Genomic DNA, 18,310 nt, shown 5'->3' on the forward strand with positions numbered 1-18,310 from the left:
AATGCCAGTGCCGGTAAACTGAAATGAATTAAATGGGTAAAATTGTGGACTTTAAGGTCTGGAAATTCCTGAGTTGACACAACATGCAAGTAATTGTGGAATGAAATAATGTTATTTTTCTTTTATTGGTACAGTCTTTAGGAACAAGGAAAACTGACAAAGAAAAATAACATTTATAAAATATATTAATAATAATAACAATAGTATCCATAAAATATATTAAATCAAATTTACACTGCATTTTCATTTTTATTTTATTATAATACAGTTTGTTCTGTAAATGACACTTTACTTTTTTTAATTTGTCGTTATTTGACCAGCCTTCCATCTGGTCGCTAGTACATTGGTATTTCCCAGGTTTATTAACGGAGTCATTTTTCTGTGCACTTTATGATGAATCTAAATTCTCAAACTATTTTAATGAGGGGAAAATTGCATTTTGCAACCCATTTTATGACATTTGCATCTTCATAATGAAAATACTGTATGTATATATCATACTTTTAAACTCTAGCACAATATTATTTGCTGTCATTAGTGAGCTGACAGATTCTGTGAACTGTAAATCATTAACATCAGGTCATTTGTTGATGTTTGTTTTATGCTACATAAGGTTTGTTATGAAGGATAGCCAACCTAACTAAAACAGGAATTGACAAAGTCAGTTATTAGGTAAAACTGCATGTGAGAACACCATAGTTCTTGTATGTAAAACAACAAAATTTAATCTCAGTTTATTGGTTGTTAGAAATATTTTTACCAACTATTTTAGTAACTTCCTTTGGTCAGAGATTGAAAGTCTATGGAAAAAAAAATACTTTGGGGTATGGCTGTGTAAACTTAGTTAAAGTGATGGATAACAAGTCCCAGTAATCAGAAATAAAGTGGGCAGTAGTAAAATGGCTCCACTTTGAGTCACTGCACTGTTTAGACATGGACAGTCCCATTTATTCCTTTCGGTTTTGTCTTTGTGCCTGATATGGTCGATTATTCTTTGACCTTTCTGCTCACGAAGCTCCTGCTGACCGTAGTTGGAGATCAAAGAGATGTCGTCTGGGCTGTAAGAGGAAGGCTGAGGGCAGTCCAACCAATCAGTGGCCAGAAGCCGAGGGTATCCTTCTTCAGGGGCGGAGCCAGGGTGAGTAAATTTCCAATAGGAATTGTCTTTGAAAACGTAGGTTGAACCTGATTGATAGAGAATAAAGTCAGTAGAGCTCTGAAACACCATCACATACATTACCAGTCAAAAGTTTTTGAACTGTATGGTTTTTTAAAGAAGTCTCTTCTGCTTACCAAGCCTGCATTTATTTGATCGAAAGTACAGCAAAAACAGTACAATTTTGAAATATTTTTACTATTTTATAAAGAAAATCTATTTGTATATATTTTAAAATGTAATTTAGTCCTGTAATCAAAGCTAGATTTTCAGAAATTAATACTTTTATTTAGTAAGGTTACTTTAAATTGACCAAAAGTGATGATAAAGACATTTATAATGTTACAAAAGATTTCTATTTTAGATAAATGCTGTTCTTCTGAACTTTCTATTCATCAAAGAACCCTGAAAAAGATCTACTCAGCTTTTTTCAACATAATAATAATGTTTTTTGATTGGTTTCCGTAGGATCATGTGTCTGGAGTAATGATGCTAAAAATTCAGCTTTGAAAACACAGGAATAAATTACATTTTCAAATATATTCAAATAGAAAACAGTTATTTTAAATAGTAAAAATATAGATATTTTTAAATACTGTTTTTGCTGTGCTTTGGATCAAATAAATGCAGGCTTGGTGAGAAGAGACTTCATTAAAAACATTAAAAATCTTACTGTTCAAAAACTTTTGACTGGTAGTGTATAAATATTTTAGATGTAGGTCTTAGCAACACACCCTTAAAGTCTCCAGTCCTTTCTCTCTCGTCGTCATTCTCCATGATGATTCCATTCACTCCTTCTTCAATGAGCTCTCTCCAGACTTTGCTTTCCTCTCCTTTCTCTCCATCCTCTCTCACAGACCCCCACACCACACCCTGCTTTGGGTCCCAGTGCAATCCTTGCCACCCTTCTTCTGTTTCCTCAGGAGCCAGAGTAGACAGAGGCTGAGGGTAACCCTCTTGGAGAGACAGATCCTTAAACAGCCAAACCTGGGAACCTGCACATGAGGGTTAAAGAAGATCTATTATGCCTCTTTTTACAATATTTAATATTAGGCTCAGGTGTCCCCAGAATGTTCTGTGAAGTTTCAGCTAAAAAACAAACAAAACAGATCTTTTATTATATCATTTTGAAAATGCCCATTTTGAGTGGAAGCAGAAACACGTTGTTTTCGTGCATGCCTCTTTAAATCCAAATAAGCTGCTGCTTCATGCCCCCTTTTTTTAGAATAGAGCTGTGCTTTTTACAACTCGTGCCTCAGAAACTATGTATAGACACATACAGTTTATTAGTTCATATATTCCCTGGAAATCAAACCAATGACCTTGGCATTGCTACTACCATAGCCGCTTTTCCATTATCATGCCGAACAGCTCTTAGAACGGTCAGGTACAGTTCCAGTTGTGTTTCCACCTGAGCCTGGTATGGCATGGCACGATTACAAACCGTTCTCGGCCTGGAATTCTCAGCACGGTTAGACAACCGTGCTGAGCCGGGCTGGTAAAATGTGTGTGCATGACGTCGCCACTCTGTTGCCTGGCTACCAGTTTCTCTATGGATAAGCGGGTGCGCAGTAAACAGATAAGGTAAATAGAAATACAAATGGCTCAGACACTTTGGTCTGTGGATGAAACATTTGCTCTAATATTGATATTTGGGCAGAAATAAAAATTCAACAACAGCTGGAGGGTGCAAAGAGAAACAAAAAAGTTTTTTTTAATTATAGCGCAGTGTCTTGCAGAGAAGGGCATTAAGAAAAGTTCAAAACAGTGCCGGGAAAAAATAAAAAAACTCAAACATACATATCGCGTCCAAAAGGACAATAACAGTGGGGCTGCCTACTCTTGCATTACCAAGGCAACGACTGACGCATTTGTATTTACATTCCAAAGAGTTCCGTTATCTGCACCGCAATCACTGATCTATATAATGACTGGATTGCTCATTGCGTTCTAAACTGCCGTTAGGGAGTGAAGCCACCGGAAGTGTTCGATCCGCCATCTTACTATTCCCTACCTGCAGAGAGCGCCATTGAGTTACATGTAAATTGCTGACCTAAAATCACCAGATTTGAAGCGTATCTTTCACACAGGATTATTTTTTAGAATATGTGTATGTAAATTAATTTTTACTTAAGATGTTTTCTGGAATGTTTATGGTCTTTTCGGGCTGGATAAGCGATATATTGAAATCGTTATGGTGGGCGTGTCAGCTGCGCACTTGCAGAAAGAGGTAACTGATCTAACACTAAATATATTTCTTTATGTACCTAATTATGCAGGAAATAATACACAGTACCATATATCTGGTATTAGTATCTAAAATTGATTCGATTATACAGTAAATAATACAATACAAGTCTCTGTTATTATATTGCTCGTTCAAATCTTTGAAATAAAGCTTATGTCTTTAAGTCCGTACCATTTGTAGTCAGCGGTATATTCTCCGAGTCATGGTGTGTATTTTTAATGTGCCTGATTGAGCAACATCATTACAGAATTTGTGATCTGAAGAGTCTGAAATAGATTTACTAACATTAACTATTAAAAGTAAAGTAAAATGAGTAAAATGCTGTGAATGTTGAATTAATTATTAATTTAACGAACAAATCATTACCTGCTTCAAAATGAATAACGTTACTGTTAAGTATTGTTGAAACATGCAGTTAGTCTACTGTACGAATATAAACAACAAAATGACAAACGGTGAATAACTGTACTGATATCGTATGATGTTTGTTTATCTGATGTACGCGACTGTAATGTAGGCTATGTACATTTTTAATAAGCAGAGGGAATTCCCAACATTAACCGTTTGCATGCTTAGGACGTTTGCATTGTGAAAATGTACAGTGAGACTTCAGATATAAAAACACTGACTTGTTATGTGATGTTTTCTTAATAAAATCATATAGTTTCATATTCATTCAATGGAATGTATGCGAATACTAGGGAATACTAATATGGCGGCGCGTTGGCTTCACTTTTTTGACGTCATGAGCAATCCAGTTCTCTATTATAGATCAGTGACCGCAATGGAAAATCAAACCGTATCCGTGCTGACTGGCTCGGATCGGAACGGAACAGAACGGTTACGCATTGAGAACGGTTCGGCCCGATATTGGAAAAGCGGCTCATGATCTACTCTGCTATTTGAACTACATCTTACTATTTACACTTTGCAATTAATTTACCCAATTTGCCTCTGCCATATTTTTATTCTTTGCAGCTGAAAACAGCACAAAAATGTGGGTTTGTGATTTGATTGTGCTGGGAAACTGACCACTGATAAAGATGATGGCATGATCCGTGTGTCTTTCCAGAACTGCTCGCAGTGGAGGCAGAGAAGAAGGAAGAGCCGACCAAAGTCTCTGTACAGGAACAGCCTTGACTGACACAAGACCGCCTCTGCTGACTCTCCACATGTTCTGCCCTGCAAAATGCACGAGGAAAGGTAAGAAAGACATAAAAATTAGGAGAAATATAAATAAATATTTTGTACCCCAGCCGGCATTTCAACGTTGATTCACCGTTGAAACAACGTCAGGTACCATGGTTGGATCAACGGCGAAAAACCTTTCGGATTTGCAAAAATTTTCAACGTTGATATTGTGACGTCTTTTCAACGTGGAAGTAACAACGTTGATTCACCATTGAAATTGCGACTTTGTTTCACCCTTTTACCTTTCGGGTTATGGTCATCTGTCGACGTTGAATCAACGGTGAATAACCTTTCGGATTTGCAAAAAATTTCAACGTTGATATTATGACGTTGATTCACCGTTGAAATAGCGACTTAGTTTCACTGTCTTACTTACCTTTCAGCAACGGTAAATACACAACTGTACGTTCAATTACAACCAGTTTGCATTTAGATCAACCCTGTACATACTTATTATTTAAAAAACAAATGGCTAGCAGCAATGGGTTTAATGTCAACTTCAATAAACTAACACATGATCAATATTATAAAACAAGTTTTATTTTGGAAACATACACTGTATAAATCAAAATAAAAACCTGTCGAAAACATTTTCCAAAAACAATACAAACACATTAATTCTGCTCACATGTTATTGTAGCCCAGTTTGTGATGAATACAAAGTAATCAGACTTTAGACATTATACACTACCACTCAGAAGTTTCTCACTGTAAAATTAAAACAAATGTTTTTTAAAGTCTCTTCTGCTCACCAATCCAAAGTACAGAAAAATTAAATAATATATTTGTACTATTTAAAATGTTTTTCATTTGAAGATATTTGAAAATGTAATTTAATCCTGTGATGTCAAAGCAGAATTTGTATCATTACTCATGATCAAGTCACATTAACCTTCAGAAATCATTCTAATATTCTGATTTGCTGCTCAGAAAAATGTTGGAAACAGCTCAGTAGAATTCTTTGATTTGCTTTGATGAACTGAAAATAAAACAATTTATCTGATATAGAAATCTATTGTAATATTATAAATGTCGTTATTATCACTTTTGATCAATGTAAAGCATCCTTGCTAAATAAAAGTTTTGAAGTATAGCATATAATTTTACAAATGATTTTTATTTCAAGTAAATGCTAATCTTTGGATCTTACTATTCATCAAAGAATCCTGAAGGAAAAAAAATCTACTGCTTAAATATTGATAATAAATGTTTCCTGAACAGCATATTAGGATGATTTCTAAAAGTTCATGTGACACTGATGACTGGAGTAACAGGAATAAATTACATTTTAAAATATTTTAAATAATATTAAATATTATTTTAAATAACACAAATATTATAAAGCAGAAGGAAATTATTTAATAATAATAAAAAAAAACCTTACTGTTCAAAAACTTTTGACTCGTAGTGTATTTTTTTCAGATACTGAAAAAAAAACACACAGATGTCAGGGTTTAAACTTCTCCAAATTCCTAGACCCCAGAAGGTTAAAGACTCAAAAGTTTTTGAGCAATAACATGCATATTTTGCGCTGCACAAGAGAAACCTTTTTTGACTAAAACCACTTGATCTCTTATTTGGTGGTTAACTATGGTTCTGTGAAAACAGGTTTACAAATGTGTCTCATTATAAGAGATGTGTACATTTGTGCAATGCAAATGGGCAAAAGACTTTGAGAATGGAACCTGCAACAGAAACCATGTCGTGGTGAAGGGATCAAAAAGCAATCGCCATAAAATTCTTTATGCAGGAAATATCTTAAATGAAATGTATTTATTATTTTAAGCCAAAATGTTTCTTCAAATTCTGATAAAAACAACAGCCTTGTGCATATATCATGGTTGTGCTTCAGGTGATCTTTGAAAGAGTCCCAGCTCTAGGTCCTTTCTGATGCTGTCCCCTCCTCTCTCCTCGACTTGTGTGCTTTCTGTGCTGTCCTGCATAAACAAAGACACCAAAAATAACATTTCATAAAATACCAGTGTTAATACTGTTAAATATCTTTAACTGAAAACACTCAATTCAAAAAAATCTTGTACAATATTTTTACTTTACAGTCCAATAACAGTGGAGTTGGAAACAAAGTGCACAACACTTCATTAAACACATTTTGACGTATTCAGGTTAAAGTTTAAAACAACATGGTTTTCACAATTCTAACAAAACAGTATACTTAGTGAAACAAGTAAAATCATATTGAGTACATTTGTATTACATTACATAAACTTATGACAAAAGATCAATGAATCTCTACCAGAACTGACAGTGCAAAGTAGCAGATGAACAATTCCTTACCAAACTGCCAAAAAGCTGGATCCTTAATGACTCTACAAGGAGAAAGAATAAATGATTTACTGAAATTTTCTTAAAAAGCTATTTTCGTTTTAAACCATTCCTTTAAACAATCTTAATTAATTTTAATTAAAGATATTTGCCATTATATGATATTCAGAAAAGAAAGATAAAGTATGTCATCTTTGGGACTGTTATTATAGGATTAAAATGCAGTACACATCTGCAGTAATGCATGGCATTTATATCGAAAAATGTGAATCTCTAAAAGACATTAACAAATACTAGCAACACACAACAACACCAGATATATAACGTTATACGACCAGATGAGCTAATATTGCTAGCGCGCTAAATGCGATTAGCTTCTAACTTTTGCTGTCTGTGATAATAAAGCAGCACAAACAAACACTCAAGTATTTAACTTCTGCAGTTTATATGTCTTTTACCAATTTGTAAACTCTTGTACTATTTTTTTAAAAGGTAATAATAAATACTTATTGTCTTACCTGATTTAGCCAGTGCTGTATGTTTTCAGGGACTCGCAGCTCACGTCTATTTCCTCTGTGTTCCGGTTTTTGTTCTCCCTTGGGATCTCACAATTCAAATACGCTCAAAATAAAAATATAATAGGAAAATATCAAATAATTCGGGACCAACTGATAAATTTCGGTAAGCAGCAGCTCTTACAGTCTACGCAGCTCACAGCCTCATTAGAAAATGCGGTAACGGTCAAATTTTTTTAAATTACAACAGCGCGCGCAGTTTCACCTGTCAGTTTCCTGAATGACAGCCAGATGAACCAATCATGATCAAAGCAGTAAGGCAAAACAACCAATAGGAATTGTTTCAGCATGTGGTAGCGAAATGTATTTAGTTTTATTGTTGGTGATGATTATATTTAAATACACTTACATTTTATAATAAGTTTCATGAAATAATAATGTTCATAATCATTTAAAAGGCAAACATTTCTTTGTATGCTGAATCTTATGTTGATTTATAAGTTAACCTTGTTAATAATAATTATTATTATTATTAATATTATAATTTAAACACTTGCTTTTGAAGGCATATATAACCATTTAGCATTCAAAATTTTATTAAAGTTGTTTTACCGTTGAAACAACAACCGACCTAATTTCAAACAAATTTCAACGTTGAATTTCGGTCATGTGTTGACTGATCTTCAACCATTGAGCATTCAACGTCACATCAACATTGTTTCACTGTTGAAACAACAACTGACCTTATTTCAACCAAATTTCAACGTTGAAGGTCGGTCATGTGCCGGCTGGGACTGTACATGGTGACACTGGCTGGATGGATAAAGAGTGTTGTAGACCAATAACAAGATGACTAATATGACGAGCTCCCCTTATTAAAAGCTTCAAGTATCTACCTTTGAAGAAGAAGATCTCTCCTCGAATCTTGGCAACTGCATCAAAACTGGTGTTACAGCGATCCACAGAACTTGAAACAGAGAGACATTTCAAATGAAAATTTTCCTTGATTAAAATGCATTGAATAAACATGACTTTGAATATTTAAAGGGATAGTTCACCCAAAAATAAAAATTCTGTCATTATTTATTTGTCTTCATGTTGTTCCAAACATGTATGAGTTTCTTTCTTCTGTTGAGCATAAAAGAAGATATTTTGAAGACTCTTGGTAACCAAACAGTTGCTGGTAACCACTGACTTTCACTGTATGGGGAATAAGGTCTATGGCTATCGGCAATTGTTTGGTTACCAACATTCTTCAAAATGATGACAGAATTTTCATTTTTGGGTGAACTATTCCTTTAAAAATCGTTTGTCTTTTTCAGAATTTACTTTGTTACTATTTTCTATGTTAAAGCATGAATACACCACATGACTCTTGGCTACATATGACCTCGGACCACAAGACCAGTCATAAGTTTTTTTAAAATTGAGATTTGTACATGATCTGAAAGCTGAATAAAATAAGCTTTCCATTGATGTATAGGACAATATTTGGATTGGACAACTATTTGAAAATCTGAAATCTGAGGGAGCAAAAAAATCAAAATATTGAGAAAATCGTCTTTAAAGCTGTCCAAATTAAGATCATAGCAATGCATATTACTAATCAAAAATTATGTTTTAATATATATACAGTAGGAAATTTACAAAATGTCTTCATGGAACATGATCTTTACTTAATATCCAAATGATTTTTGGCATAAAAGAAAAATATTAATTTTGACCCATAAAATGTATTTTTGGCTATTGCTACCAATATACTGGTTTTGTGGTCCAGTTGTCACATATAAACTCAATTTGCTTTGATGTTGAATTCAAAAGGTTTAACTGATCCTTTTTTCTTTACCTGTCCAGATGGCTGTGAGCGTGTCTGTACATATGTGTGAGCTTGTGTATTCCTCCATGTCGATGACGCAATTGAGCCTCCGTCACAAGAAGAGGTCTGTCAGTTGGAACATGGTTACCCCTCTTACCTAAATTCATAAATAGACACACATACAGAATAGAAACTTTGAGCCTCTATAATTGTCAAACATAGATTCCAAACAAGGCATTTAATGACAGTTACCATAAATAGCTGTGATGTGTTGAAGGTCGTGATGTCCCAGGCTGAAGTGTAACGGGTCCCCTAGGGGCCCCTGATAGTATGGGCGCATTACAGATTGACGTGCTGATGAATGGGACAGTCCAAGGGCATGACCAAGCTCGTGCACCAGCACCGTGAACAGATCTGTGCCCTCTGTTGCTGTGTAGAAATGTGCACACATTTAATTATCATCAATATTGGAAATCCAGCTGATATTGAATATTTAAGGTCTACTATATTTTTTTATACGCAAACTTCTAAGGCCTCTAAATGTACTGACATTAATGTAATGTAAATGTTTATATTCTTATAATATTGCAATATGAACTTACTGGACTGAAGCAATTAAGGTTTATTTGACTGTCTATATATGTGTCACAGTTATGTCTGTTTATGTCATCTGTTTTTGGTTTCTTCCATTGTCTCCCCCTGTCTTTCTGTGATATTTGGTTTGCCCGGATTCCATTCACCTGTCTGTAATCAGTAATCACCCTTTATAAGTCAGTCTTTGTTTTCAGTCTCTTGTCGGTCCTTAATGTTGTATACGTGTGTGAAGATCTCTGTGTTCCTGCCTGTTCCTGCCTTGTTCCTCTTGAAGATTAATATTAAATATCGTGTTTGTTAGAATCTTGTCTACTGTCTCGTCTCGTTCAGCACGAATCATAACAATTTGCATTATTCCTTATTGTTTTGCAGAATTACCTGGCTGTCTGAAGGCCCATTCCTCCTCTGCATCCAAATGAACTCCACCTGCCCTGTCTGGATCTGACGGAAAGAAGGCATGGCCAACAGATCCACCTGCTCCATCAAAGGGATATCCATCTCCATGGGGACCGTGCAAGAAATCTATCTGGAGATCCGCCCCCTCTGGGCCTCGCACCTATTTGAATTAGTTCAACACATAATCTGTGAATTTACATGAACACAAATGTATTCAGGAACACTGAGTTTTTAAAAGTAACCACAACCTCATGAAACTCAAGTAATGTTGGATCAGCCCACACTCTGAGTGCATAGTACACAAGGGAGCGAATCATTTCACGGGACAGTTTAGAGGACGCCGGATAAGAACGCAACCTGACAGAAAACAAAGAATAAGAAGCGTTTGCTGTGGTGTTTTTATTTTGCTGTGATGCTGTGTACTAACCATTAAGTAGGTCAAAGCAGGACGGAAAAAATCAGGTAAAATAATCAGACTAACCTCCAGTTTATATTTTTTCTTGTCCAGGTAGAAACTGCTCTTTTCATCCTTTGGTTTGGCATATCACTGTTTAGTCCCAATGTCTGAATGGTTTGGTCATCATCGTCTGGAAGTGAACACCGGGGTGTCTGCATCAGTTGAACAGTCTGTTCGTCTGACAGGAAGGCAACAGTAATGGTGAAGGCACAATAAAAGAGTTATAAAATAAGACTTGATTTTAAAAGGGTGGGGGACATATTGTTTTTCATACCTAACACTCCTGTGTCATCCAAACCAGCAAACCTCTGCATTTTCTTCACTGCTTGAGTGACCGCTGTCCAGGCCTGTAACTGACCTGTAGAGGGATCAGGGGGTGGGAGGTATCCGTACTTTGTGAGCCAATCCTGCAAAACACAAGCATGAAACCATAAATTTATATTTAAATACAGTAGTATTGTTTTTTTTTTTTTTAAGAAATTAATACTTAATTTAGCAAGGATGCAATTTCAGGGGGGTTTTGTCAGCTTTTCAATTCATTAAAGACTCCTGGAAAAAATACGTGACAATTTCCACATTATTATTAAGCAGCACAATAACCATTCAACTTTTCAACATTGATAATAATAATAAATGCACCAAATTAACACATGCAGCTTTGCCATCACTGTAATAAATTACATTTACACAAAACATGCTCTAATATTTGGACGAGACTAGCTTTCCAAAGAATATGACACAACGTTACTGTTTTTCCGCGAACTTTGGCCCTCAGAGAATGTCTGTGACTGCTGATATTGTATTATCCCAACGCTTCTCCATGTGTTTTTGGTCAACCTGAGCTACCATCTCCGCACTAATCTTACGCATGCTGCGCATTTCACTTTGTGTATCTAAGTGAAATAATAAAATGAATAAGGGGAGCCAAATCGAAAACTGCTAAGCAGCGTCAGGTAAGATATCTAGATTTCTCTGCTCAGTTACGTGGGTTTATTATAAGCACCCCAGTGAACACATATTAAGTATATTTAAATACTGTTTTTATAATAAATTAAAATGATATCAATATGTATTTCATTACATATACATAGTGTTTTTGGCGGCACTATATGTAAACAATGCCACTGAACTTGAGCAAATTTTTACTGATTATTGCTACTGAGAATGGTGAATTATTGTCATGTTTTGGGCTATACTAATCGGTTGGACCAGGAAAAACATTTGGAGTACTATAAAGTTCCAAAAGTTATAACAAATCAAGGAGAATGGTGCAAAAAACTCTCTGAGGGCGTTTGTGGTTGGCCAAACTAAACCAGGATTTCCATTGCAAGAATCTCGACAACATTTGTGTTTATAATTATACAATTTCCGATCAGGTAGGTGAAATATTAGGGTATCTTAATTAATACTGCTCATACTTATCTTCACCTAACTTTTGTTTATGAAAATATTGTGCCCTATCTTGCTTACTAAATTCTTCTCTATATCGCAGCTTCCATGTGGTTTAGACAGAATAAATTAGCAGAACAATGTATTCAGTAGTATATTAACCATGAAATCAATGCTGTTGTTTACATCTGAGTATCTCTAATATAACCACGCATCCGGGTAACTGACTAAATCGTGCAAACCCTCTGTGCGCACTATGTGACCCAGTGTTGCCAAGTTTGTGTTATTTCAGCAGAATTGGGATACTTTTATACTGTTTCCACAGGATGTTTTTTAGTCCCTAGGTTCAAGCAAAATCTCTTCCTCGGGGGGAGTTCTCCTGGAAGCAGGTTTTGACCCCCCGGTCTGAAACGCAATTTTGGCATGATTTTGATAGCCATTTTCCAACTAACTGTGATTGGACTACTTTTGAGTAGCAATTGGACAGGGAAATAATGAGAAAATTAACAACATGAAGTCAACTGTAAAACTGTTTGCTCTACAAACCAGTGTGCTCATAATTAAGATAATACATTAAAATAATATGGTAAGACACAACAATTTGCAATAGCAAGCAGTGAAACGAGTTGTTTTAAAAATAGCTGGACGCTGTAATGGCTGGAAAATTAACGGCAAAAATAAGGTGGATAGAAGACAAGTTATTTTGAATTGTACTTATACAATATTTCAAAACGTACTGTTTTTTTTTTTGATCAACTAAAAAAAAAGACTTCTTCCAAAAGCATAAAAAAAATCATACTGGCCTCAAACTTTTGAACAGTATATTTGCAAATTTGACATTTCTAAGCATTTATTGGAATTGTAGTAAAAGTAGTAAATTGTAGTAAATTATGTTTCCAAAATTATTCCAAATTTCCATGATTCCAAAGTATTCAAATCGAACTTGAAAGCACTATAAAAATGTCATTGCAACCCTGTTTAGTTCTATAACAAATTAGTGATGGGAAATGTGATGTTCTGAAAAAACAAACTCGTTTCAGGGACAGAACAGATTACAGTTTCCCTAAAAATTATGAAAGTAAACTAAATATTGTTAGAAGATGTGCACAAATGAATCATGCACAATAAGAAGCGTATAGTGTCAATTTTAATGTAGACTTTTAATAAAACACTACAACACTGAAAAATCTTTTCCAAATTCAGGTGAAACACTAAATCATGTAAATCTTCCAAAGACATTCTCACCACAAGTTTGATGCTCTCATCTTCCGTAGGTAAGACGGTGGGTAAAACAGTAGACGTAACCTTGCTTTCCAGAGTGGTTGGCAGTGCATCTTGATCAGCTGTTCCATAAAGCTCCACTGTATGTCCACACATGGAGATGACAACCGCTGTCCAAAATATTGCCATCATACTGAGAAAATATACATCATCCGCTTGGAATAGTAGAACTGTAAACCAATACTGTTGATAGAAATATGTAAATCTCAGTCCTCCTCAGTCAAGTGATTTCAATAACGTCATCTTTGCTTTTGTCTTGAGGAATTGTAGGATTGATACCAGCACTTTAAATACACAGTTTGGGGGTGATTATACAAGATTGTGTTGTATTTTATTTAAAAAAAAAAAAAACTTTATATAAGATGATAAATTAAATCTGTAGTCTCATGAAAGTGCGGACTTCTTTCAGTCCTAATTTACTTCACTACACTGCCGACTGCTTTGCTTGTAAAGCTGAATGATTGAATTGCAGATGATAAGTATCAAAGAGAAAAGGATGAAGAGGCTACAGAGGTTTTATGTGTTTTGTTTAAAGGAAAAGGGAACAAGCACAATGAATGTGACTAGGATGTGAGGGTTTAATTCAATTAGCAGGTGCAATTTCATTAAAGAAACGAGAGCCGGCAGGTTGAAAGAGTAGAGGAGGGATGGGGGAAAGGGGCATGGAAAAGAAGAGTTATGGAATAATGGAATTAAAGGAAAACACTGCCAGTCTTAGAGGACAAACACAGAGGACAGTGTACGAAAAGGGAGGGATGCTGACGGGAAAAGGAGAAAAGACACATGTAAATATGTGAATTCATTAGTGTCTGAGAGATGAGACACTGACCCAATCACAGAAAAACAGTAGGGGAGAACCTGGATAACTGTGGCGCTCAATAAAATGTAATAACGTAATGCATCGGCATGTCATTTATGATATGCAATTCAATCTCTCAACCTTAAAGGAGAAGTTCACTTCCAAAACAAACATTCACAGATAATTTACTCACCCCCTTGTCATTCAAGATGTTTATGTCTTTCTTTCTTCAGTCGTAAAGAAATTGTTTTTTGAGGCAAAAATGTAAGGATTTTTCTCCGTATAGTGGACATCAGTGGTGCCCACGAGTTTGAACTTCCAAAATGCAGCTTCAAAGGGCTCTAAACAATCCCAGTCGAGGAAGAAGGGTCTTATCTAGCCAAACAATCAGTTATTTATTTATTTACAATTTATATACTTTTTAACCAAATGATCATCTTGTCTAACTCCGTGTGAACTCAACTCCCATCTCATTTTCTCCTCCAACTTCAAAATCGTCCTACATCGCTGCAGAAGTCCAGACCCAGTGTTTACAAAGTGAACGCGCAAAGAGGGTTAAACACCCTTTACAAAAAAGGTAAAACAGCAATGTAGGACTATTTTAAAGTTGGAGGAGAAAATCAGATGGGAGTTTTTCGACATACTGTCATGAACTGGAATACAGAGAGTTAGCTAGAGCTAGACAAGAAGAGATCTTGATGTTAAAAAAAGTATATAAATTGTACATTTTGTTTAGAAATTAACCGATAGTTTAGCTATACTGTAGATAAGACCCTTCTTCCTTGGCTGGGATCATTTAGAAGCTGCATTTAAACTGCATTTTAGAAGTTAAAGCACGCAGGCACCATAGAGTCCACTATATGGATAACATTCCTGAATTTTTTTCCTCAAAAAATAAAATTTGTGACAGTAATGTTTTGGTAGCGACCACATCACATTACAGAACCTACATACTAAAACACTAATAAAACATACAAAAATTTTCATAACTGTACTAAAATTTTGTTTATCTTCCCCAAATAAAGGATTATGTGTTTCCTTTTGTCACTACTGAAACAATAATGACATGTTTCGGCCGTGACTGTTATGGTAGTGACAATTTTATGGGATAACACCCCCCAAAAAACTTCACCAAATGGTTCAGTCGTGACTGTTTCGGTTCGGACAATTTTTTTATACTTTTGAACCTAACTCAAAGATGCTTATCAGCACATGGTTAGCTAGCACAGTTCTGAACAGTTGTACACATATAAATGTTGTACACATATTATATGTACACATATAAAAATCATACATTGTTTCGGTAGTGACATGAAAATGTTTCATAATTTACAAAGAAAATATTTTTTTGACCTTCACTTTGAAAAAAAAAACAACAATGGAAAATATGTTTCTAAATCATTTTCATAAGTTGAAATTTAGGCGTTTACGATTCGGGACAGCCACCTCGCAATTGCAAGTACCCACTAAATGATGATTTTATATATAGTAAGCTTACTGATATATTAAATACCATTGTGGGTTTCAATAGATAATAAAAGGATCTTAGTAAACATCTAAGATTTGAATACTTAAAATGCTTTTTAAATGTACTTTTTGGTTGTGGGACAGCAGTTTGTACCAATTCTATACGAACGGCTCATATAGGCATAAATTACATATCTGCATTCTATACATTATAAAGCTTTATCATTTGCTGTTATCATTTACAATTATCACATGATGTTAATACACAGTGTTGGGAAGGTTACTTTGGAAATGTAATAGGATTACAAGTTACTTGATTTAAAATGTAATAAGTAGTGTAACTTTTCAATTACTTTATAAAAGTAGTGTAACTTATTACGTTGAATTACTTTTTGATTACTTTTCTAAATTTCGAATATTTTCAACTGTTATTCATTTTGAAACATTTAAAGTTAATCATTAACTTAACATTTAAGTTAATCGTACAGTAGCACTCAACATTGATTATTGTCAGACTTTCAAAATCCTTCATCACTTGAATTAAGTAAGGGATAATATACATCTTTATTTTGCGGTAACAACTGGCTACATTATCAACAACATTATCCCACTTATTACACAACTGCTTCATAGATTATTTAAATGTTTAGGTCAAAATTATTAGACACGAAACACTGATCTGAGAGAAATATTTGAACGCAAAGCTTCCATGAAGAAATCAGTGGCTAGCAAACGGCAAGTTCAAATTAGACATTTTAGGTATACAGTGCAGTCTTACCAGTTTTCTTACACAACATTTCACCACATACATAATTAAGGAAGTAGTACTAGTTTTTTAGTTATCTTATAATCCATTACAGTGTACAAAAAAAAAAAAAAAAAAAAATGGCAGCAGCTACGTTTGTATGAAACAATAGAGTGAGTCCACGATACCAGGGTGACAGAATTAAGAAATTGTCCACATAATACTGAATACCAAACACAAAGCTTCCGCTTCCACCAAGAAAAATTATCAAGCAAAAATGATCAAACTGTGGTCTAAACTCCAGAAACATGGAGTCTCAATTTAGAGCAGTCAATTTAATTGCAATTTATGAAAGAAGTCAATTAGATCTGTAAGTGGGGGTGAGTGTGTGAAAAAATTCAGATGTAATCCCATTTGTAATCGGCGTTTTTCAGAAGTAACTGTAATTTAATTACACATGTTTTCTTAGTAACTGTAACTAATTACAATTTTACAAAAAATTACATTTATTTTGTAATTAAATTACGTAATTCCGTTACATGTAACTAGTTACTTCCCAACACTGTTAATACAGTCCAAGTGTCTTTGTACTTATAGTTTCTGTTTCAGACTTATGTTTTAAATACAAATGATGCACGTAAGGACTGTTAACATGTCAGAAATGTTTGAGGCTAAATTTCAAAGCATTCAGCTAAATATTATACTTAACTAAATGTTATACTTAACATCTAAATTTTACACCACAATAATTGGGGGAAAAGACAATTTATAAAACATAACAAAGAATCCAGAATCATTTTAATCTCCCCCTATATCAAAAAAACTCAAGATAGTCAGACAACAACAAAGAAAACTTGCAAAAAGTTAGTTTAAAGATGAAGTTAATTCAAAACAGAAAGAAATAGGACATGCTTACCTTCCCCACAACTTCTTCCGTCTTTTGCACTCGTCTGCTCTGTCCCGCTTGCCCTCCTTCTCTGTTCCTGAACAGATGTGTTCCTCTCATCTCCTCAACAACCCCCCCCCCCCACACACACACACACACACTCCCTCTCCTTCTGCCACTGCACTCGCACAATGGACTCCTAATACCCCCCTCAATAACGTACCCACCCATCCCTGCTAAGTGCATCGGCATTTGGTCACTCTCTCTCTCTGCTTGGAAGATACCAGTGTGAAAAAGCCTCTTTATATCCAGCGAGGAGATTTAGAGACATGCTTAGTTGCACACGTCCATCCACTCTCTGTCAAATTTCCTATACTTCATTCTCAAATGTATCATAGATTTCATCACCTGCTATTAAATAATGGATGAAACACTAAAGTGATTCTGAACATTTACATATTTGTATATGGATTCTTTAATGTGAGATCTAAATAATCTGCCGGATTAGGTTTCACTTTATCTTTGAGCTTGTGTGTAGTTGTGGATATGTTGGGATTAAATCCTCTTAACGAAAGGATTAAAAAAATTAAAAACGAAGATTTGAACAGATCTAGCTAAATGCATTGTTGCTGTTTGGTGTACTATGACATATCAGATTGTGACTTCTTTTTGAGAATTTCTGTATTTAATATTTCAATAAATATGTGATATAAATGTCACATATAAAATTAATTAAATCCTGGGATTTCTGTGCAGGGGTTAACTTGTTCAAACTTGTATCAAGGCAGAAAGCAAGAAAGAAAGCACATTTCCAGATGGGCTATCTGTCTTTTTCGTTGGATAATACTGTGGGGAGTCCCAAGGGAATAGCTAGATTGGAAAAGCATACTTACAAGGGCAACTGAGGCGTGTGCTGAATGTTTATAGTGTAACTTGACCTCCTGATCTGGTAAACTTCTCAGAATATAATAACCTGTCTAAGAGAACTGCAACTGCCAAAAAACCTTATCACCTTATCACCACCAGTGCTCGATCTTATTGAGATATTACAGCTTTTAATAGCTTTAAAATGGCTGATTGTACATTT

At 34.8% G+C, this 18,310-nt stretch overlaps 1 protein-coding gene across 1 annotated transcript; it reads right to left on the minus strand.

Moving 5' to 3' along the window:
• Positions 1-109: 109 nt before the first annotated feature.
• On the minus strand, positions 110-17,336 carry mmp17b (matrix metallopeptidase 17b). Its single transcript, XM_073820771.1, has 12 exons — positions 17,254-17,336; positions 13,291-13,509; positions 10,931-11,063; positions 10,681-10,834; positions 10,448-10,556; positions 10,182-10,359; positions 9,462-9,638; positions 9,240-9,366; positions 8,290-8,360; positions 4,437-4,586; positions 1,891-2,151; positions 110-1,185 (listed from the first exon to the last, which is right to left on the minus strand). Exons 2-12 carry the CDS (start codon positions 13,456-13,458, stop codon positions 845-847), a joined length of 1,869 nt encoding a protein of 622 aa, XP_073676872.1. The 5' UTR covers positions 13,459-13,509; positions 17,254-17,336; the 3' UTR covers positions 110-844.
• Between the last annotated feature and the right edge of the window lie 974 nt (positions 17,337-18,310).

Source organism: Garra rufa, chromosome 16, assembly GCF_049309525.1.
Source record: "Garra rufa chromosome 16, GarRuf1.0, whole genome shotgun sequence".
NCBI classification, from domain to species: domain Eukaryota; kingdom Metazoa; phylum Chordata; class Actinopteri; order Cypriniformes; family Cyprinidae; genus Garra; species Garra rufa.

Excerpts from the sequence above, each read along its gene's own strand:
- mmp17b (XM_073820771.1), bottom strand. The coding sequence starts at position 13,458 with ATGATGGCAATATTTTGGACAGCGGTTGTCATCTCCATGTGTGGACAT. Across the intron at positions 2,152-4,436 it reads TGCCATCATCTTTATCAGTG|GTTCCCAGGTTTGGCTGTTT; the intron begins GTCAGTTTCCCA and ends CCTCATGTGCAG. Across the intron at positions 1,186-1,890 it reads AAGGACTGGAGACTTTAAGG|GTTCAACCTACGTTTTCAAA; the intron begins GTGTGTTGCTAA and ends TCTATCAATCAG.